The 21,464-nt window shown below is 60.1% G+C and overlaps 2 protein-coding genes across 2 annotated transcripts; both read right to left on the reverse strand.

The window, feature by feature from the left end:
* Positions 1 to 3,535: 3,535 nt before the first annotated feature.
* Positions 3,536 to 5,779, reverse strand: LOC109752489 (uncharacterized). The gene is made up of 4 exons (XM_020311372.1): positions 5,630 to 5,779; positions 5,357 to 5,548; positions 4,999 to 5,242; positions 3,536 to 3,546 (listed from the first exon to the last, which is right to left on the reverse strand). The coding sequence occupies exons 1-4, from the start codon at positions 5,777 to 5,779 to the stop codon at positions 3,536 to 3,538; spliced, it is 597 nt and encodes a 198-aa protein (XP_020166961.1).
* Positions 5,780 to 16,367: 10,588 nt separating this feature from the next.
* LOC109752488 (uncharacterized) lies at positions 16,368 to 18,158 on the reverse strand. The gene is made up of 2 exons (XM_073504465.1): positions 18,140 to 18,158; positions 16,368 to 16,822 (listed from the first exon to the last, which is right to left on the reverse strand). Exons 1-2 carry the CDS (start codon positions 18,156 to 18,158, stop codon positions 16,368 to 16,370), a joined length of 474 nt encoding a protein of 157 aa, XP_073360566.1.
* Positions 18,159 to 21,464: the final 3,306 nt, after the last annotated feature.

Consider the following 21,464-nt stretch of genomic DNA (forward strand, 5'->3'; position numbering starts at 1 on the left):
GGAAAATATGCGTTTTTCAAAATTGCTTTAGAGTCCCAAATAAATGTTCACCTTGTCCGGTAGATTTTTAGAGGACGGGGAAATTTTATCTCAGGATTTTTGGAGTCCGTTTAGTATTTATTTTCTTTGTTTTTCTGCGTGGAATAGTTAAAAAAAAGAGGAAACCGACTTCGGGCCGTACCCGAGTGGGACTCCGCCCGGGGGGGGCTTTATAAGCCGCTGCCGGCCGAGCCCCGAAGCCCATCAGCCCGCGCCCCGCCACCAAATCCTAGCCGCCGCGCAGCCCCGCCGCCGCCGCCGCCATCAAGGCCGCCCGCTGCCGCGCCGCCCCGCTGCCCACGCCGCCGGAGCCGCCACCCACCGCCCCGCGCCGCCGCACCGGAGCCGCACCGCCGCCGCCGCCGTCTCGCCCGACCCGCCGGAGGTAGTCGCCGCCGTCCTCGGTTTTCGTCGGCGCCCTCCTCATCTTCTTATTCGCCCTCACGCAACGCGGGAGGTGCTCCTGAACGCCATCCGGCATCCTTACGACCGGGCGCGGACGCAGGTGCTGCGCATCGCCTAGGAGGAGCCCGAGGCTCACGGCGGAGGGGAGGAGGTGACCGCCGACGCGGGCGCAGGGCGCCGAGCTGGTAAGTCTTGTGTTTACTTCTTGAGTCGCCGGTCACGCGACGGTCTTGAGGGGCTGACGCGAGATGCTGTCGCAGCGGCGCCAGGTGGAGGAGGCGGCGGCGCGGCCGGAGCCGGGTCGTCTCGAGGGGCGCCTGCGGCGAGCCATCCGCACGGGAAGGACAACGTCGCACCGCGGGCCCCGGCCGTGAAGCGCGCGGCGGACCGGACCGGGGGCGCGAAGCCGGCCGCCAAGAGGAGGCGCGGCGCTCCGCGGGAGAGGGCGGCGAGGCCCGTCGTTCCGGTGGTGCCGGGCTGAGGTTCTTTTTTGCTTGAACCGAGTGGCCGAGCGGCTCTGCTTGGCTTATATTTAGTTTGTCTTGGGATTCAGGTCGCCGATCTCGCTGGCGCTGGCGGCGGCGGACGCTGCGTCTGGCGACGGTGCCGCGTTCCAAAGGAGCCGGTCCGACACTGTCGGTCGGGACGAGGGGAGGAGGAGGGGGCAGATCCGGATCTTGGCCTGGACCCGTCCGACACCGAAGGCTTGGCCTGGTGGGACCAAAACCGGGCCGAGGCGGAGCTGGAGTCGGCGTCGACCCAGGCCTGGGTTAGCACCGCGGTGGCATGGGCGCGAGCCGGCGAGGAGCAGGCATGGCCGGAGACGCCGGCAGGGACGGTGGCGGCGGCGATGGTCTTCGTGCCGTCGTCGGAGGGGGAGCACGGCCAAGGCGGCCGTGCGGATGTGATGGACCTCGACCGGCAGGTCGTGGTCATCGGGGACGACACCCCGCCGCGGACCGACGTGGTCGAGCGGGCAGGGGCCGACAGAGGCGGCAGCGACACCGTCTTGGAGGAAGCGCCGCGGATGGCACCGGAGGGAACGCCCCAGGTGCAAATGAGCGAAGCGCCGTTGATGGTGGGGCCGCAGGCCACTCCGGTCGGCGAACCGGTGATGGTGCCGGTGAGGGCGCCGGAGAGGGTGCCGGCCACAGGGGGCGAGGCCAGCGGGGAGCACGCCATGGTGCTCAGGTCGGGGGGTCGTCGGGCCGCCGAGTCGCAGTCGATGTGGAGCGGGACCGGCGAGGTCATCTTCGGGCCTACAACCCAGGAGGAGGCGGCGATGGCCGCAGTGACCCGGCACCTGCGAGGGCGGACGGACCAAATCCAGGCCTTCGCCCAGGCCGAGGTGGAGGCGACGCAAGAGCTGGAGCACGCCATGTTTGTAAGTTTTCCGTTGCATTCTGCTTTGTGGGGGCGCGCCAGCGCACCCACTGGGTGTAGCCCCCGAGAATCGGGCCAACTGCGTAGCAGTTGGGTCGAATCTTAAACTGTTGTCTTGTATTGATTGTTGCTTTCTGCAGCAACTGGACTCCTACCGGGTCAGCGTCTTCAACCGGCTCCTAGAGACACATCGGCGGCTCAAGGAGCAGCTTGTCGCCAAGGAGGAGGAGCTCCGCGCCGCGGCAGGTACTTTTTCTTGCGTGCTCTTTTTTAGTTGGGGCGCGCTAGCACACACACTGGGTGTAGCCCCCGAGATTCAGGCCAACTGCGTAGCAGTTGGGCCGAATCTTAAAATAGTACTTGTTTCTGAGTCTTTCTTCTGCAGCCGAGGTGCTGTCTTGGAGGACCTGGCTGATTCGGGCCGGCTTCCACTATGACCGGCTCGTTGCTGACGCCGGTCAGCTTGGAGCCGAGGTCGAGAGGGCGACGGAGGAGGCGACGGGAGCCCGGCGGACGCTCGACGAAGCCAGACAGCTGCGGGAGCGCCTCAAGGCGGAGGCCGCCAAGTTTGTGGAGGCGCAGCAGGCCCTTGCCGAGGCGGACCAGCAACGCGGCAAGCTGGCCGACGACAAGGGGTAGCTCCAGGCCAAGGTGGAGCACCTGAAGGCGCTGGTGGCCACGACGGAGGAGACCCGGAAGGAGGAGACCAGGCGCCGCGAGGAGGCGGTGAAGGCGGCCGGGACAAGGACGCCGAGATGAAGGCGGCCCTTGCCAAGGTCACCGATCTAGAGAAGACGCTCCAGGACTGTGACCGCACCATCTCCCGGGAGCGGCGCGATACGTTGCTTGAAGCGTAGCACCTTGAAGAGTCCTTCTCTAGTAAGTGCTTTCCTTGGGTTATGCCGGGCTGGGACCCCGGCATTTTGTCCTTGGTGACTTTTCTTCTGACTTGCTTCTCTTCTTGACAGGGGCCTCCCCGGAGATGCGCCAGCTGGCGGAGGAGGCGATCCGCCTTTAGCGCGACCCACAGGGGATCGTCGGCTCCAGGACTGACCCGCGGGTGGCCTGGACTTTCCTAGAGATCGTGACCGCCGCCGAGGCCCGTCTGTGAGTCTTGAGCGAGCAGATGGGACGGCTCTCTGAGGCCGGCGCGGCGATGACGGCGGCCCTCTGGCCGGGTTCCGTTGCGCTGAATAGCTTCACGCGGCTGGCGCGGTGGTTGGAGGTTGGCCCGGACCATCCTCATGAGTGGCAGGTTTCCGCCGCCTGTGCCGGCGCCGAGATGGCGCTCCGGTTTGCGATGTCTTGGCATCCGGACTTGTCGTTGGACGCGTTGATGGGCCAGCGAGCCAGCTCGGAGAGCCAGTTGCACGCGGAGGCCGGCCGGATCGCCGCTCGGGCCAGCTACATCACCGGGTTCGCCTTCCACAACGAGTTCCGGCCAGAGCGGGTGGAAGATGGCGGAGTTGTTCCTGCCGATGACTACGGCCTGCTTCTGGATGACCCGGAGGGCAGCTCCGAGGTGACGGACGTCTACCGCGATGCGGGCGCCGAGGAGGGAGACATCGGCACCTCGGCGAACCCGGAGGCCACCGAGGGGGATGCCTGAGGCTGCCTGTTTTTAACTTGGTAAAAATTTCGGTTAGGTAGCAGATCCACCCACCCACTGGGGATTTCTAGGTGTAATGAATTCTCGCCTTGGGCCTGTTTAAATTTGAACTGGTGAAGTATAAACTTCGTGAATGTTAGCGCTCTTACTTTTTGTCTTTCGAGCCGTTTACTTGCGACTTTCCTCTCTCGGGCTCCCCCCCCCCCCCCCCCCCCGCGAGTCCGACGGCCGAGGCTCCGGTCTATGACAAGGAGTTCGGCCTTTGAGAGGAGCGCGCAATACTTGAGCTGTCGAAACGTTGAGCGCGAGCGAAACACCCACTGGGCCGGCTGGCAGCAATCTGGTCGAGACCGGTTGGTGAGCAGCCGGTCGGGCGGCAGTGTTACAAGTGACGAGGCCGGGTCGATCAACCCGGCGGTATGTATGAATTCGTGGGTGCCTGTGCTTTTGCTTCCCGTCAGTTGAGTCGTTTTCTTGCGGTTTTCCCCCCTTGGGCCTCCCCCCGCGAGTCTGACGGCTGAGGCTCCGGTCCGTGGCAAGGGGTTTGGCCTTCAAGAGGAGTGCACAGTACTTGGGCGTTCGGAACGTTGAGCGCGAGAGAAACACCCACTGGGCCGGCTGGCGGCAATCCGGCAAAGCTGGTTTGGCAAGCAGCCGGTCGTGCGGCAGCTAAAGTGGCGTGGCCGGGTTGGGTAACCCGGCGACCCTTGACTTAGTGTTTGTGGTGGGCTGGTGCTCTGGCCTTGCGCGCTTGCCAGTCGATAGTCGAAGCCAGTTCTGTTGCTTAGGACGAAGTGGAAGGCCGCGGTGATCCCAGTGTGTCAGGAACTGCTAAGGAAATGTGGCGGGTAGTGGCCAAGCTGGCCAGCCCCCGAGGCCCCGGGTCGAGCGAGTCGGACCGGTGGCCAGGTTTGACGCAGAGATAGATAATGCGTAAATGCGGGAGACACAAAAAGCTTGGTCGAAAAGGGGCATCCCCCGAGCGTCGCTCGGGGAGCCCATAGTTTTCATGCGATTACAAAAGGCAGATACATACGTGCACGCGGCTAACTTGAAAATGGGTGGAGGAGCTCTGCATTCCACGACCGGATTGTTTCTTCACCGGCAGTGTCTCTCTTGCACTTGTTTGACTTTGGGGTGTCGATGAGGTAGTAGGCGTTGCGATCGCACAGGGCCTTGCTGATGATGAAGGGGCCCTCCCATGGGGAGGACAGCTTGTGTTAGCCGGTCTGCTCTTGGACGAGTCGGAGGACGAGGTCTCCTTCTCGAAAGGCGAGGGGCTTGATCTTCTTGCTGTGGTAGTGCCTCAGGCCTTGCTGGTAGAAGGCTGAGCGCTAGGAGACGCGCTTCTTCGACTAGGTCGACACCATCTTCACGGGCTTCTTTGGCCTCGGTTTCGGTGTACATCGTGATGCGCGTCGAGTCAAACTCGACATCGGTCGGGATGACGGCTTCTGCTCCATAGACGAGGAAGAACGGGGTGAACCCGGTCGACCGGTTTGGTGTTGTTCGGAGACTCCAGAGGACGGCCGGCAACTCGTCAAGCCAGCTGTCGGGCGAACGGATGAGCGGCTCGACGAGTCGCGGCTTGATGCCGGAAAGGATGAGGCTATTGGCCCGCTCAACCTGGCCGTTGGACTGCAGATGTGTGACTAAAGCCAGGTCGAGGCGAATGCCGGAGACGGAATAGTACTGCGCGAGCGCGCCCTTGGCGAAGTTGGTGCCGTTGTCCGTGATAATGCTGTTCGGCATGCCGTAGCGCACCGCGATGTCTTTGGCGAACCAGACGATCGTTGGCCCATCCAGCTTCTTGATTGGTCTTGCTTCAATCCATTTGGTGAACTTTTCCACCGCCACCAGCAGATGCGTCATGCCGCCTCGAGCGGTCTTGAAGGGCCCCACCATGTCGAGTCCCCAGACCGCGAAGGGCCAGGCGATCGGGATGGTCCGGAGTGCCGACGCCGGCTGGTGGTTGCGCTTGCTGAAGCTCTGGCATCCCTTGCACTTGAGGACGAGCGACTCTGCGTCTTCGAGGGCTGTGGGCCAGTAGAAACCATGGCGGAAAGCCTTGGCCACCAGGGACCCCGAGGCGGCGTGGTGCACGCACTCGCCCTGGTGTATGTCGAGGAGGATCTCAATGCCCTTGTATTGCTCGACGCAACGCTGGAATTCGCTGGTGGAGCTGCGCTTGACGAGCTCATTGTTGATGATGTTGTAGGTGGACGCTCGGCGCTGCACTTGCCGAGCTTCGGTCTCGTCCATGGGGAGGACCCCGTTCTCTAGGAACTCTGAGATGGGCAGTGCCCATGATGGTGTCGTCACCACGGCGAACACGGCCACCATGGCGGGTTCAGGGGTGGCAGCCCCCGGGTCGGGTTCGTAGTCCCCAGGCCAGGTTCGACAGTCCCCGGGCCAGGTTGAGGCACGGCCGGATCGGGTGGAGTAGTCCCCGGGCCGGGTTGAGGCGCGGCCGGGTCGGGTGGGACGTGGATGGACTCGGAGTCCGGAGACGGCTTGTGCAGGTGCTCGAGGGAGACGCCGGATGGGATGGACTGCCGGGACGAGGTGATCTTGGCGAGCGTGTCGGCCGCCTCCACTACAAAAAAAGACACATCTGTGACATTTTGGGCCGAACGAAATTTTTTCTGTCATACTTATGACACTTCTATGACGATAATTGTGACAAAACCCGGTATCATCATTGATGTGGTGGGTCCTACTTCTATGACAAAAAATCATGACAGAAAATGGGCTTTTTGTCCTGGGCGGGCTGGAGATGCAGCTGCATGACATTCTTTGGGCCGTCCATGACGGAAAAAACCGTGGTAGAAGCGAGGGCGAGGAAAATATCGGGGTGTTCCCGGTTACGGTGGGTGGTCGGGGCCGAGCGATGCGCGTTTCTCTCATACACGCACGCGCGTGGGTGCGAGGCATAGGGCTCTAACTGAACCCGAGCAAGGCGTTGGGCTCTAACTGAACCCGAGCGATTGCACTGATGACTACGCGTTACTGAACCCGAGCGATCGATCGATGGCTGTTAACTGAACCCGATCGAGCGATTCCTTCGCAACTGCTGCTAACTGAAGCCGATCGATGCTGCCTCTGGAGGAACAGTGAGCATTGCTCGGGGGGGTTGGATGAACAGTTCCCGGTGGGGGTGGATGGACAGGAGCCCGTGGTGTTGCCTCTGGATGAACAGGACCCCGATCGATCGAGCCAATTGGGGCTGGATGACAGGACCCCGTGGAGGGCTGGATGAACAGGACCACCCCATGGAGGGCAGGATGAACAGTAGACGGTGGAGGGCTGGATGAACATTAGCCCGTGGAGGGGTGGTTGAACAGGAGCCCGTGGAGAGGGCTGGTTGAATAGTAGCCGGTGGAGTACCGCGCAGTGGAGGCTGGATGAACAGGAGTCCATGGATGAACAGTCGCAGGTGGAGGCTGGAGGAGGTCGACGGTGGATGAACAGTAGCCCGTGGAGGCTGGAGGGGGTTGACGGTGGAGATGAACAGTATCCCGTGGAGTCCCGTTTTGCGGTACGCCACAGCCCTCCCGATGAACAGGACCCCCGTTTCGACCGTAGCGCTCCAACACAAGTCCGTTTCCTCCGTTTTGCGGTACGCCACACCCCTCCCGATCAACAGGACCCCCGTTTTGACCATAGGAGTTCCGTTTCCTCTGTTTTGCGGTACGCCACACCCCTCCCGATGAACAAGATCCTGTTTCGACCGTGGCCGGTCAAACACAAGGCCGTTTCCTCCGTTCTGCAGTACGCCAGGCCTCGTTTCCATCGATTGTTCCGTCGAAACCCTCCCGATGAACACGACGACGCATTCCGTTCCGACCCAGCCGGTTGGCTCCCCATGAACATGACGACAATGTTGTTTCTCCGTTCTGACCCAGCCATGTACACGAGCCCTGGCCGTACGTACGCGCGAGTAGGTGTTCGAGACCCCGCTCGTATGTACGTACGTGGTCGTATTTACTTTCTTGCACCCTGGCCGCTGTACGTACGTGTACATGCTACGTGTGCGCCTCTACTACGACACGTGCGCGCCTCAACATAGACCAGTATGTACGTACACGTTCGCGACCAGAATGACAACACAACGTATGCTTCGACCAGGTGGGTCCCGACTGTCAGGCACTTCCTTGCCTGTGAAGATGTAGCTGGTGGGTCCCAGCAGTCAGGGGGGAATCTTTTTTTTGCCCGGACGCACTTTCTTGCGTGCGAAGATATAGCTGGTGGGTCCCAGCAGTCAGGGGGAAATGTTTTTTTCGCCAAATACGGTGGCCCGTCTGGTGGGTCCCTGCTGTCAGGTGGAGGAATAATTATTTTGCGCGTAATAAGGAGGCACTTCCTTGCTGCGGCCGTGGACCCAGCTGTCAGCCTCTCCACGTATAGTACTCTTCCAATGGAAGTCGTTCCTTGACCACGTTGACCACGCCGCGCCGAGAGCACCAGGGCGGTGGACGACGGCGAGGCCTTGGAAGGGGACGACGCGGCAGTGGAAGCCCGCGCGGGGAGTAGTACGAGGGTTCACTGGTTTGGCTGCAGTGTGAGGCTGCCGCCGCCGCAGGGCCTGGCCAGCGGTAGGAATAGTAGGGGGCGGTGAGGCCTCTGCGGCAGCACAGCCGGCCACGGGAGGCAGGAGCATGCGGCACGAGCGGCGCTGCTTTGGGCGGCTCGAGCAAGGAGAACAGAGGTTGAAGAAGCACTACGGCCTTTGGATGGACATCGTACGGTCACTGGAGCTAGAATCGTTCATATTGACCAAGTTGACAAAGCACTTCATCCCGTCAACTTAGTAGGCCCACAAGTCAGCCTCCCACCAAGGTGGGTCCCAACTAGAAGGGGGAGTATTCATTTTTTTGTGCGTAATAAGGAGGCACTTCCGGTGGGTCCGAGCTGACAGCGGGGGGGGGGGCGTTTTTTCGCGAAATACGGTGGCCCGTCCAATGGGTCCCAGCAGTCAGGGGGGAAACGTTTTTTCGCCAAATACGGTGGCCCGTCCGGTGGGTCCCTGTTTTCAGGTGGAGGAATAATTATTTTCCACATAATAAGGAGGCACTTCCTTGCAGCTGCAGTGGACTCAGCTGTCAGCCTCTCCACGTACAGTACTCTTCCAATGGAAGTCGTTCCTTGACCACGTTGACCACGCCGCGCCGAGAGCACCAGGGCGGTGGACGACGGCAAGTGGCGAGGCCTAGGAAGGGGACAACGCGGAGCCGGGGAAGACGCGGCAGTGGAAGCCCGCGCGGAGAGGAGTACGAGGGTTCACTGGTTCGGCTGCGGTGTGAGGCTGCCGTCGCCGCAGAATAACAGGGGGTGTGGGTGAGTGGAGGGATGGCCTGGCCAGTGGTGGGAGTAGTAGGGGCGGTGAGGCCTCCGCGGCAGCACAGCCGGCCACGGAAGGCAGGAGCAGGCGGCATGACCGGCGCTGCTTTGGGCGGCTGGAGCAAGAAGACCAGAGGTTGAAGAAGCACTACGACCGTTGGATGGACATCGTACGGTCACTGCAGCTAGAATCGTTTATATTGACTAAGTTGACAAAGCCGTTGGTACGCGTCAACTTAGTAGGCCTACAGGTCAGCTTCCGAAACAGTGCGCCCCAGATGTCAGGAGGAGGAATCATTTTTTGGGCGGGTGAAGCTAGAATATCCGAGATTGAAGAAGCACGGCATCCGTTGGATGGACATCCAACGGACACTGCTGCTAGAACTGTGTGTTGACTATAATAAGTTGACAAAGCCTTGCATACGCGTCAACTTCTTTTTTTAGGGGACGCGTCAACTTAGTAGGCCCATAAGTGTGTGGCAGAGAACTTATAGCCCATTTGCGATTTGTAAGAATGTACAACCCATTTTTGAATTCTAATGGAATTTACTACAGCCCATTTACAGTTTGTTAAAAGTACAGCCCATTTTCTAGCTAGGACAACGATTAATAATTTCAACCAACCGTTCAAGACAGAATTCAATAAAATTTCCCACATTTTGATTGGATCCGAAATATTTTTATCCCGAAATTTCTAGTCAAATTAAATATAAATTTGTATTACATAAAAATCTAACTTGTTGGGTGGAGCTGGCTTGTTGGGGAAGTCTTGGTGCGCCGGGCTCGGCCGTCTTGAGCTGGTTGTTTGGGCCGAGCTGAGGAGTCCGGCCGGGTCGAGGATTAGGCCAGGTCGAGGGGCTTGGCCGGGTCGAGCGAGCCGGCCAAGCGTGAGCCGGCTTGAGGGGAGATGCTGGCCCCGTTGTTTTTGAAAAGGATCCGGGTTCCGTTGCCTACCCGGGGTTCATCCCCCCGACAGTAGTCCCCGAAGCTGTGAAGGTCCGCCGTCTTCGGATGGTAGGGCCTTCGCAGTTTCCCCCTTTGAAGGAGGCGAATTTTGTGACCCCCGAGTCAGGCAACACCCACTGTGTTCCAGCTTCCGGAAGACGGATCGCGGCATCCCGGTAGCGGCTGGAAACCGAGGAGTCCACCGAATCTTTGAGGCAATTTTTTTGGCTTCGCGCGGGCGCCACATGGCGCCTGGAAGCCGGAAGGAACTGACAGGCCACGCGCGCGACAGGTCAGGGCGAAGCGCTGGGGCCCGCGGCCACGCGCCCTCGGCCCACGCGCGTGGATTTATTGCGGCGTGCGCAAGTCGGTTGCCATTGTCGAGGCAGTTATTGCGCACATACGTGCGCAGTTATTGCGGGGAAGTGGGAGAGGCGGGCGCAAACGATCCCACTCCCCCACGTTTCAAACAGCGGCTTATAAATTGGGGCGAGGAGGGGGCGGCGGAAATCGTTCTCGCTCGCGCCCCCTGCCTTCGTCTTCCTTCCTCTGCTTCTTGCGACCGCCGCGCACCGCGACGCCCGTTGCTTTGAGCAGAGCTTCGTAGCCACCTTCTCCTTTCTTCTCTCGTATCTTTGTCGATGGCGCTGCCGTCGGGCTCGTGGATGGGCTCGACCGTCACCCTCGATGACATCGCCTATCTTCGCACCACCAGCCGCCTGCCGGGGGAGACGGAGGTTGCCGTGCGCCTGCCGCGGGGAGAGCGGGAGCCGCGGCCCGAGGGCACAGAGCGCTTGGTCTTCTTCCCGCACTTCAAGCGCGTGTTCGGGCTCCCCGCGAGCGGCTTCTTCCACAACTTCCTGGAGTTCTTCAGGCTCCAGCACCGTCATCTTGGCGTCGGCGCCGTCGTGCAGCTGGCGGGCTTCGTCACCCTCTGCGAGGGGTACCTGGGGGTCGAGCCTTCGATCGACCTCTGGGTACGCTTCTTCTCCTTGAAGCAGCATGGGTCGAGGGTTGGAGAGATGTCCGAGTGTGGGGCCGCCGTCATCTCCAAGCGGTCGGGCGCTGACTGCCCGAAGATGCCGTTGGAGGATTCTGCCAAGAAGTGGCAGAATTCTTTCTTCTACGTCCGCAACCTCGGCGCGAACCGCATCAACTTGTCGCCCTTCGTCAACTCACCGCCAAGGGGGAAACAGAACTGGGGGTACTACCCCAAGCACCCGTCGCAGGAGGTGCTCAACCTGTGCGAGCGGGTGTTGGTGATGAAGGAGCGGGAGGGGCTCACCGGCACCGACCTCATCACCGCCTTCATCGTCCGTCGGGTGCTGCCGCTGCAGCAGCGCAGCCACCTCATCGGTCAGATGACCGGCCTTCAGAACCCCAACCGCATGGCGAACTTGCGGCTAGGGGCGGACCAGGTCGCGCGCCAGGTTAACGACATCTCCAAGGCCAACCTGCGGGATGACTGGCAGTTCGGGAAACCCCCGTACAGCCGCATGAACCCGGCACCGACGGTGAGTCCTTGGTCTCCATATTTTGCTGCTGCTCATCTTCTTATTCGCCCTCACGCGACGTGGGAGGTGCTCCTGAACGCCATCCGGCATCCTTACGACCTTGTGCGGACGCAGGGCGCCGAGTTGGTAAGTCTTGTGTTTACTTCTTGAGTCGCCGGTCATGCGACGGTCTTGAGGGGCTGACGCGAGTTGTTGTCGCAGCTGCGCCAGGTGGAGGAGGCGGCGGCGCGGCCGGAGCCGGGTCGTCTCGAGGGGCGCCGGCGGCGAGCCATCCGCACTAGAAGGACAACGTCGCACCGCGGGCCCCGGCCGAGAAGCACGTGGCGGACCCAACCGGGGGCGTGAAGCCGGCTACCAAGAGGAGGCGCGGCGCTCCGCGGGAGAGGGCGGCGAGGCCCGTCGTTCCGGTGGTGCCGGGGTGAGTTTCTTTTTTGCTTGAACCGAGTGGCCGAGCGGCTCTGCTTGGCTTATATTTAGTTTGTCTTGGGTTTCAGGTCGCCGATCTCGCTGGCGCTGGCGGCGGCGGACGCTGCGTCTGGCGACGGTGCCGCGTTCCGAAGGAGTCTGTCCGACACCGTCTGTCGGGACAAGGGGGAGGAGGAGGGGGCGGATCCGGATCTTGGCCTAGACCCGTCCGACACCGAAGGCTTGGCCTGGTGGGACCAAAACCGGGCCGAGGCGGAGCTGGAGGCGGCGTCGACCCAGGCCTGGGTTAGCGCCGCGGTGGCGTGGGCGCGAGCTGGCGAGGAGCCAGCGTGGCCGGAGACGCCGACAGGGATGGTGGCGGCGGCGACGTTCTTCGTGCCGTCGGAGGAGGCGGAGCACAGCCAAGGCGACCCTGCGGATGTGATGGACCTCGACCGGGAGGGCGTGGTCATCGGGGACGACACCCCGCCGTGGACCGACGTGGTCGAGCGGGCGGGGGCCGACGGAGGCGGTGGCGACACCGTCTTGGAGGAAGCGCCGCGGATGGCACCGGAGGGAACGCCCCAGGTGCAAATGAGCGAAGCACCGTTGGTGGTGGGGCCGCAGGCCACTCCGGTCGCCAAACAGGTGATGGTGCCGGCGAGGGCGCCGGAGAGGGCGCCGGCCGCAGGGGGCGAGGCCAGCGGGGAGCACGCCCTGGTGCTTAAGTCGGGGGGTCGTCGGGCCGCCGGGTCGCAGCCGACGCGGTGCGGGACCGGCGAGGTCTTCTTCGGGCCTCCAACCCAGGAGGAGGCGGCGATGGCTGCTGTGACCCGGCGCCTGCGAGGGCGGAAGGACCGAATCCAGGCCTTCGCCCAGGCCGAGGTGGAGGCGACGCAGGAGCTGGAGCGCGCCATGTTTGTAAGTTTTTCGTTGCATTCTGCTTTGTTGGGGCACGCCAGCGCACCCACTGGGTGTAGCCCCCGAGATTCGGGCCAACTGCGTAGCAGTTGGGTCGAATCTTAAACTGTTGTCTTGTATTGATTGTTGCTTTCTACAGCAATTGGACTCCTACCGGGTCAGCGTCTTCAACCGGCTCCTGGAGACGCATCGGCGGCTCAAGGAGCAGCTTGTCGCCAAGGAGGAGGAGCTCCGCGCCGTGGCAGGTACTTTTTCTTGCGTGCTCTTTTTTAGTTGGGGCGCGCTAGCACACACACCGGGTGTAGCCCCCGAGATTCGGGCCAACTGCGTAGCAGTTTGGCCGAATCTTAAAATAGTACTTGTTTCTGAGTCTTTCTTCTGCAGCCGAGGTGCTGTCTTGGAGGACCCGGCTAATTCGGGCCGGCTTCCACTACCACCGGCTCGTTGCTGACGCCGGTCGGCTTGGAGCCGAGGTGGAGAGGGCGACGGAGGAGGCGACGGGAGCCCGGCGGACGCTCGACGAAGCCAAACAGCTGCGGCAGTGCCTCAAGGCGGAGGCCGCCAAGGTTGTGGAGGCGCAGCAGGCCCTTGTCGAGGCGGACCAGCAACACGGCAAGCTGGCCGACAACAAGGGGCAGCTCCAGGCCAAGGTGGAGCGCCTGAAGGCACTGGTGGCCACGGTGGAGGAGACCCGGAAGGGGGAGACCAGGCGCCGCGAGGAGGCGGTGAAGGCGGCCGAGGACAAGGAGGCCGAGATGAAGGCGGCCCTTGCCAAGGTCGCCGATCTGGAGAAGACGCTCCAGGAGCGTGACCGCACCATCGCCCGGGAGCTGCGCAATACGTTGCTCGAAGCGCAGCACCTTGAAGAGTCCTTCTCCAGTAAGTGCTTTCCTCGGGTTTTGCCGGGCTGGGACCCCGGCTTTTGTCCTTGGTGACTTTTCTTCTGACTTGCTTCTCTTCTTGACAGGGTCTTCCCGGAGACGCGCCAGCTGGCAGAGGAGGCGGTCCGCCTTTAGCGCGACCCGCTGGGGATTGTCGGCTCCGGGACTGACCCGCGGGTGGCCTGGACTTTCCCAGAGATCGTGACCGCCGCCGAGGCCCGTCTGTGAGTCTTGAGCGAGCAGATGGGGCGGCTCTCTGAGGCCGGCGCGGTGATGACGGCGGCTCTCTGAGGCCGGCGCGGTGATGACGGCGGCCCTCTGGCCGGGTTCCGTCGCGCTGAATAGCTCCATGCGGCTGGCGCGGTGGTTGGAGGCAGGCCCGGACCATCTACATGAGTGGCGGGTTTCCGCCGCCCGTGCCGGCGCCGAGATGGTGCTCCGGTTTGTGATGTCTTGGCATCCGGACTCGTCGCTGGACGCGTTGATGGGCCAGCGAGCCGGCTCGGAGAGCCAGTTGCACGCGGAGGCTGGCCGGATCGCCGCTCGGGCCAGCTACATCACCGGGTTCGCCTTCCACGACGAGTTCCGGCCGGAGCGGGCGGAAGTGGCGGAGTTGTGCCTGCCGATGACTACGGCCTGCTTCTGGACGATCTGGAGGGCAGCTCCGAGGAGACGGACGTCTACCGCGATGCGGGCGTCGAGGAGGGAGACACCGGCACCTCGGCGAACCCGGAGGCCACCGAGGGGGATGCCTGAGGCTGCCTGTTTTTTAACTTAGTAAAAATTTCTGTTAGGTAGCAGGTCCACCCACCCACTCGGGGTTTCTAGGTGTAATGAATTCTGGCCTTGGGCCTGTTTAAATTTGATCTGGTGAAGTATAAACTTCGTGAATGTTAACGCTCTTGCTTTTTGTCTTTCGAGCCGTTTTCTTGCGACTTTCCTCTCTCGGGCTCCCCCCCCCCCCCACACGATCCGACGGTCGAAGCTCTGGTCTATGACAAGGAGTTCGGCCTTTGAGAGGAGCGCGCAATACTTGAGCTGTCGAAACGTTGAGCGCGAGCGAAACACCCACTTGGCCGGCTGGCAGCAATCTGGTCGAGACCAGTTGGTGAGCAGCCGGTCGGGCGACAGTGTTACAAGTGCCGAGGCCGGGTCGATCAACCCGGCGGTATGTATGAACTTCGTGGGTGCCTGTGCTTCTGTTTTCCGTCAGTTGAGCCGTTTTCTTGTGGTTTTCCCCCTTGGGCCTCCCCCCCGCGAGTCTGATGGCCGAGGCTTCGGTCCGTGACAAGGGTTTTGGCCTTCGAGAGGAGTGCGTAGTACTTGCGCATTCGGAACGTTGAGCGCGAGCGAAACACCCACTGGGCCGGCTGGCGGCAATCCGGCAAAACCGGTTTGGCAAGCAGCCGGTCGTGCGGCAGCTAAAGTGGCGTGGCCGGGTTGGGTAACCTGGCCGCCCTTGACTTAGTGTTTGTGGCGGGCTGGTGCTCTAGCCTTGCGCGCTTGCCAGTCGATAGCCGAAGCCGGTTCTGTTGCTTAGGACGAAGTGGAAGGCTGCGGCGATCCCAGTGTGTCAGGAACTGCTAAGGAAAGGCGGGGGGTAGTGGCCAAGCCGGCCAGCCCCCGAGGCCCCGGGTCGAGCGAGTCGGACCGGTGGCCGGGTTTGACACAAAGATAGATAATGCGTAAATGCGGGAGACACAAAAAGCTTGGTTGAAAAGGGTTAGCCCCCGAGCGTCGCTCGGGGACCCCATAGTTTTCATGCGATTACAAAAGGCAGCGATACATACGTGCACGCGGCTAACTGTAAAATGGGCGGAGGAGCTCTGCGTTCCACGACCGGTTTGTTTCTTCACCGGCGGTGTATCTCTTGCGCTTGTTTGACTTGGGGGCGTCGATGAGGTAGTAGGCATTGCGATCGCACAGGGCCTTGCTGACGATGAAGGGACCCTCCCATGGGGAGGACAGCTTGTGTTAGCCGGTCTGCTCTTGGACGAGTCGGAGGACGAGGTCTCCTTCTCGAAAGGCGAGGGGCTTGATCTTCTTGCTGTGGTAGTGCCTCAGGCCTTGCTGGTAGATGGCTGAGCGGCTGAGCGCTAGGAGACGCGCTTCTTCGAGTAGGTCGACACCGTCTTCGCGGGCTTCTTTGGCCTCGGTTTCGGTGTACATCGTGACACGCGGCGAGTCGAACTCGACATCGGTCGGGATGACGGCTTCTGCTCCGTAGACGAGGAAGAACGGGGTGAACCCGGTCGACCGGTTTGGTGTTGTTCGGAGACTCCAGAGGACGGCCAGCAACTCGTCAAGCCAGCTGTCGGGCGAACGGATGAGCGGCTCGACGAGTCGCGGCTTGATGCCGGAAAGGATGAGGCCGTTGGCCCGCTCAACCTGGCCGTTGGACTGCAGATGTGTGACTAAAGCCAGGTTGAGGCGGATGCCGGAGACGGAACAGTACTGCGCGAGCGCGCCCTTGGCGAAGTTGGTGCCGTTGTCCGTGATGATGCTGTTCAGCATGCCGTAGCGCACCGCGATGTCCTTGACGAACCGGACGGCCGTTGGCCCGTCCGGCTTCTTAATTGGCCTTGCTTCGATCCATTTGGTGAACTTGTCCACCGCCACGAGCAGATGCATCATGCCGCCTCGAGCGGTCTTGAAGGGCCCCACCATGTCGAGTCCCCAGACCGCGAAGGGTCAGGCGATCGGGATGGTCCGGAGTGCCGACGTCGGCTGGTGGCTGCGCTTGCTGAAGCACTGGCATCCCTCGCACTTGAGGACGAGCGACTCTGCGTCTTCGAGGGCCGTGGGCCATTAGAAACCATGGCGGAAAGCCTTGGCCACCAGGGACGCCGAGGCGGCGTGGTGCCCGCACTCGCCATGGTGTATGTCGAGGAGGATCTCAATGCCCTTGTCTTGCTCGACGCAACGCTAGAATACGCTGGTGGAGCTGCGCTTGACGAGCTCGTTGTTGATGATGTTGTAGGCGGACGCTCGACGCTGCACTTGCCGAGCTTCGGTCTCGTCCATGGGGAGGACCCCGTTCTCCAGGAACTCTGAGATGGACAGCGCCCATGATGGTGTCGTCACCACGGCGAAGACGGCCACCATGGCGGGTTCAGGGGCGGCAGCCCCCGAGCCGGGTTCGGCAGCCCCCGGGTCGGGTTCGGTAGTCCCCGGGCCAGTTTCGACAGTCCCCGGGCCAGGTTGAGGCGCGGACGGGGCGGTTTGAGCAGTCCCCGGGCCGGGTTGAGGCGCGGCCGGGTCGGGTGGGACGTGGATGGACTCAGAGTCCAGAGACGGCTTGTGCAGGTGCTCGAGGGAGACGCAGGACGGGATGGACTGCCGGGATGAGGCAATCTTGGCGAGCGTGTCGGCCGCCTCCACTACAAAAAAAAACACATCTGTGACATTTTGGGTTGAACGAATTTTTTTTCTGTCATACTTATGACACTTCTATGACGATAATTGAGACAAAACCCGGTATCATCATAGATGTTGTGGGGTCCTACTTCTATGACAAAAAATCATGACAGAAAATGGGCTTTTCGTCCTGGGCGGGCTGGAGATGCAGCTGCATGACATTCTTTGGGCCGTCCATGACGGAAAAAACCGTGGTAGAAGCGAGGGCGAGGAAAATATCGGGGTGTTCCCGGTTACAGTGGGTGGTCGGGGCCGAGCGATGCGCGTTTCTCTCGTACACGCACGCATGTGGGTGCGAGGCGTTGGGATCTAACTGAACCCGAGCGAGGCGTTGGGCTCTAACTGAACCCGAGCGATTGCACTGCAGGCTACGCGTTATTGAACCCGAGCGATCGATCGATGGCTGTTAACTGAACCCGATCGAGCGATTCCTTCGCTACTGCTGCTAACTGAAGCCGATCGATGCTACCTCTGGATGAACAGTGAGCGTTGCTGGGGTGTTTGGATGAACAGTTCCCGGTGGGGGTGGATGAACAGGTGCCCGTGGTGTTGCCTCTGGATGAACAGGACCCCAATCGATCGAGCCGGTTGGGGCTGGATGAACAGCACCCCGTGGAGGGCTGGATGAACAGGACCACCCCGTGGAGGGCAGGATGAACAATAGATGGTGGAGGGCTGGATGAACAGTAGCCCGTGGAGGGGTGGTTGAACAGGAGCCCGTGGAGAGGGCTGGTTGAACAGTAGCCGGTGGAGTAGCGCGCGGTGGAGGCTGGATGAACAGGAGCCCGTGGATGAACAGTCGCAGGTGGAGGCTGGAGGAGGTCGACGGTGGATGAACAGTAGCCCGTGGAGGCTGGAGGGGTCGACGATGGAGATGAACATTATCCCGTGGAGTCCCGTTTTGCGGTACGCCACACCCCTCCCGATGAACAGGACCCCCGTTTCGACCGTAGTGCTCCAACACAAGTCCATTTCCTCCGTTTTGTGGTACGCCACACCCCTCCCGATCAACAGGACCCCCGTTTCGACCGTAGGAGGTCCGTTTCCTCCGTTTTGCGGTACGCCAGACCCCTCCCGATGAACAGGATCCCGTTTCGACCGTGGCCGGTCGAACACAAGGCCGTTTCCTCCATTCTGTGGTACGCCAGGCCTCGTTTCCATCGGCTGTTCTGTCCAAGCCCTCCCGATGAACACGACGACGCATTCCGTTCCGACCCAGCCGGTTGGCTCCCATGAACACGACGACGATGCTATTTCTCCGTTTCGACCCAGCCATGTACACGAGCCCTGGCCGTACATTTGTGCGAGTAGGCATTTGAGACCCCGCCCGTATGTACGTACGTGGCCGTATTTACTTTCTTGCACCCTGGCCGCTGTACGTACGTGTACATGCTACGTGCGCGCCTCTACTACGACACGTGCGCGCCTCTACATTGACCAGTATGTACGTACAAGTTCACGACCAGAATGACAACGCTACGTACGCTTCGACCAGGTGGGTCCCGACTATCAGGCACTTCCTTGCGTGTGAAGATGTAGCTGGTGGGTCCCAGCAGTCAGGGGGTGAATCTTTTTTTTTGCCCGAACGCACTTCCTTGCGTGCGAAGATGTAGCTAGTGGGTCCCAGTAGTCATGGGGAAATGTTTTTTCGCCAAATACGGTGGCCCGTCCGGTGTGTCCCCGCTGTCAGGTGGAGGTATAATTATTTTGCGCGTAATAAGGAGGCACTTCCTTGCTGCGGCCGTGGACCCAGCTGTCAGTCTCTCCACGTACAGTACTCTTCTGATGGAAGTCGTTCCTTGACCACGTTGACCACGCCGCGCCGAGAGCACCAGGGCGGTGGACGACGGCGAGGCCTAGGAAGGGGACGACGCGGGGCCGGGGAAGACGCGGCAGTGGAAGCCCGCGCGGAGAGGAGTACGAGGGTTCACTGGTTCGGCTGTGTGTGAGGCTGTCGTCGCCGCAGGGCCTGGCCAGCGGTGGGAATAGTAGGGGGCAGTGAGGCCTCCGCGGTAGCACAGCCGGCCACGGGAGGCAGGAGCATGCGGCACGACTGGCGCTCCTTTGGGCGGCTCAAGCAAGAAGACCAGAGGTTGAAGAAGCACTACGGCCGTTGGATGGACATCGTACGGTCACTGGAGCTAGAATCGTTCATTTTGACTAAGTTGACAAAGCACTCCGTCCCCGTCAACTTAGTAGGCCCACAAGTCAGCCTCCCACCAAGGTGGGTCCCAACTAGCAGGGGGGTATTCATTTTTTTGTGCGTCATAAGGAGGCACTTCCGGTGGGTCCGAGCTGACAGCGGGGGGAACGTTTTTTTCGTGAAATACGGTGGCCCGTCCGATGGGTCCCAGCAGTCAGGGGGGAACGTTTTTTCGCCAATACGGTGGCCCGTCCGGTGGGTCCCTGCTGTCAGGTGGAGGAATAATTATTTTCCACATAATAAGGAGGCACTTCCTTGCGGCTGCCGTGGACTCAGCTGTCAGCCTCTCCACGTACAGTACTCTTCCGATGGAAGTCGTTCCTTGACCATGTTGACCACGCCGCGCCGAGAGCACCAGGGCGGTGGACGACAGCGAGCGGCGAGGCCTAGGAAGGGGACGACGTGGAGCCGGGGAAGACGCGGCAGTGGAAGCCCGCATAGAGAGGAGTACGAGGGTTCACTGGTTCGGCTGCGGCGTGAGGCTGCCATCGCCGCAGAATAACAGGGGGTGTGGGTGAGTGGAGGGATGACCTGGCCAGCGGTGGGAGTAGTAGGGGCAGTGAGGCCTCCGCGGCAGCACAGCCGGCCACGGGAGGCAGGAGCAGGTGGCACGACCGGCGCTGCTTTGGGCGGCTGGAGCAAGAAGACCAGAGGTTGAAGAAGCACTACGGCCGTTGGATGGACATTGTACGGCCACTGCAGCTAGAATCGTTCATATTGACTAAGTTGACAAAGCCCTTGGTACGCGTCAACTTAGTAGGCCCACAGGTCGGCTTCCGAAACGGTGCGCCCCAGATGTCAGGGGGGAATCATTTTTTGGGCGGGTGAAGCTAGAATATCCAAGATTGAAGAAGAAGCACGGCATCCGTTGGATGGACATCCAACGGCCACTGCTGCTAGAACCATGTGATGACTATAATAAGTTGACAAAGCCTTGCATACGCGTCAACTTCTTTTTTTTAGGGGACGCGTCAACTTAGTAGGCCCACAGGTGTGTGGCAGAGAACTTATAGCCCATTTGGGATCTGTAAGAATGTACAGCCCATTTTTGAATTCTAATGGAATTTACTACAGCCCATTTACAGTTTGTTAAAAGTACAGCCCATTTTCTAGCTAGGACAACGATTAATAATTTCAACCAACCGTTGAAGACAGAATTCAATAAAATTTCCCACATTTTGATGGGATCCGAAATATTTTTATCCCGAAATATCTAGTCAGATTAAATATAAATTTGTATTACGTAAAAATCTAACGAAACATTGCGCGCGCAACAATTAATTAAGATTTTCAAAATCCATAAATAATATTTTATAAACTAATTTCGTGCTTGGTGCATTTTTTTATAGTTACTGCCCAGTTTTTATAATTACATCCCATTTATTATTTTTTAAAGACCATTTTCCTGTTAAGCCTAATGCATCCCTCCTAGGAAAGATTTGCAGCCCAGCGGGGCGGAGAATAACAAGTTGACCTTGCCTGGGTATTCCTCAAAAAAACGTATAGCTGGGCTAGCCATTTTCATCTTGAAAAAATTAATATATGCGATGGATATCTGTCCTGGGCTAGACGGGCCACAGCCCGCCCAGTTAATACCCTGCTCTCCTCTGAACAACAACGAAAACATCACCAAGAAAAACTCTGCAGTGCTCACGCCTCAAAAACACAAATACTGCTCGAGCTGCTTGGTCCCAGCTGTTGGCCGCACCTTGTGCAATTCTCTCGTTTATATCGACTACATAGGTTGACAATGGTGTGGAACCGTGATGTCAGGAAACCAGGAGGAAGCAAAAAATATAGTTGTACATAATAAGGAGGCACTTGCGTATGTACGGCTATGGCCCTAGTGGGTCCCTACTGTCAACCAGTCAAAATAAAGTCATCTACGGAAACCTCATGTTCATTGACCATGTTAACAATGCTCGGCGCCACGGCGAGCGCAACAACTCGAAGGACGACGGAGAGGGCCTCGCGGGCCCTACGGATGGTCTGATATAGCGCCCGCTGCTCATTCAGGAAGCCAGGATCATCGGACACCTATGAGCACCTTCGAGAGACTGAGACGGCATGAAACGGTAAGGCCGCGCTTGGGAGCTCTGGTTTATTTCACACCTGTATTAAGATACAAGTGTAATTTACTCATCATCAGAAACAACGCGTAAAATACAGGCGTAATGAAACCGAGGGCCCGAGGTTTGTAAGTAAAACCGGTGGGTTACGCGTGTAATTTGAGAGACCAGTGTATATTTTACTAGTCGAAATTGACCAACCAAGCGCTTCGCCCGACACCATCTGCTTTTATTTACAAGCGTCAGTTTTACAAGCAGTTTTGGTTGGAAAACGACGATCCAATCACGGCCTAAGATGATGAGTTGGTCGGAAGATCATATGGTTTCACGTCT

Source organism: Aegilops tauschii, chromosome 1, assembly GCF_002575655.3.
Source record: "Aegilops tauschii subsp. strangulata cultivar AL8/78 chromosome 1, Aet v6.0, whole genome shotgun sequence".
Classification (NCBI taxonomy): Eukaryota; Viridiplantae; Streptophyta; class Magnoliopsida; order Poales; family Poaceae; genus Aegilops; species Aegilops tauschii.

Bases quoted from the DNA above. Each gene is read 5' to 3' on its own strand.
- LOC109752489 (XM_020311372.1), bottom strand. From the start codon at position 5,779: ATGGTGGCCGTGTTCGCCGTGGTGACGACACCATCATGGGCACTGCCC. The intron at 5,549-5,629 runs GTCAAGCGCAGC...GACATACACCAG, and splicing joins ACATCATCAACAATGAGCTC to GGCGAGTGCGTGCACCACGC. The intron at 5,243-5,356 runs GTCTGGGGACTC...CCAATCAAGAAG, and splicing joins CGATCGCCTGGCCCTTCGCG to CTGGATGGGCCAACGATCGT.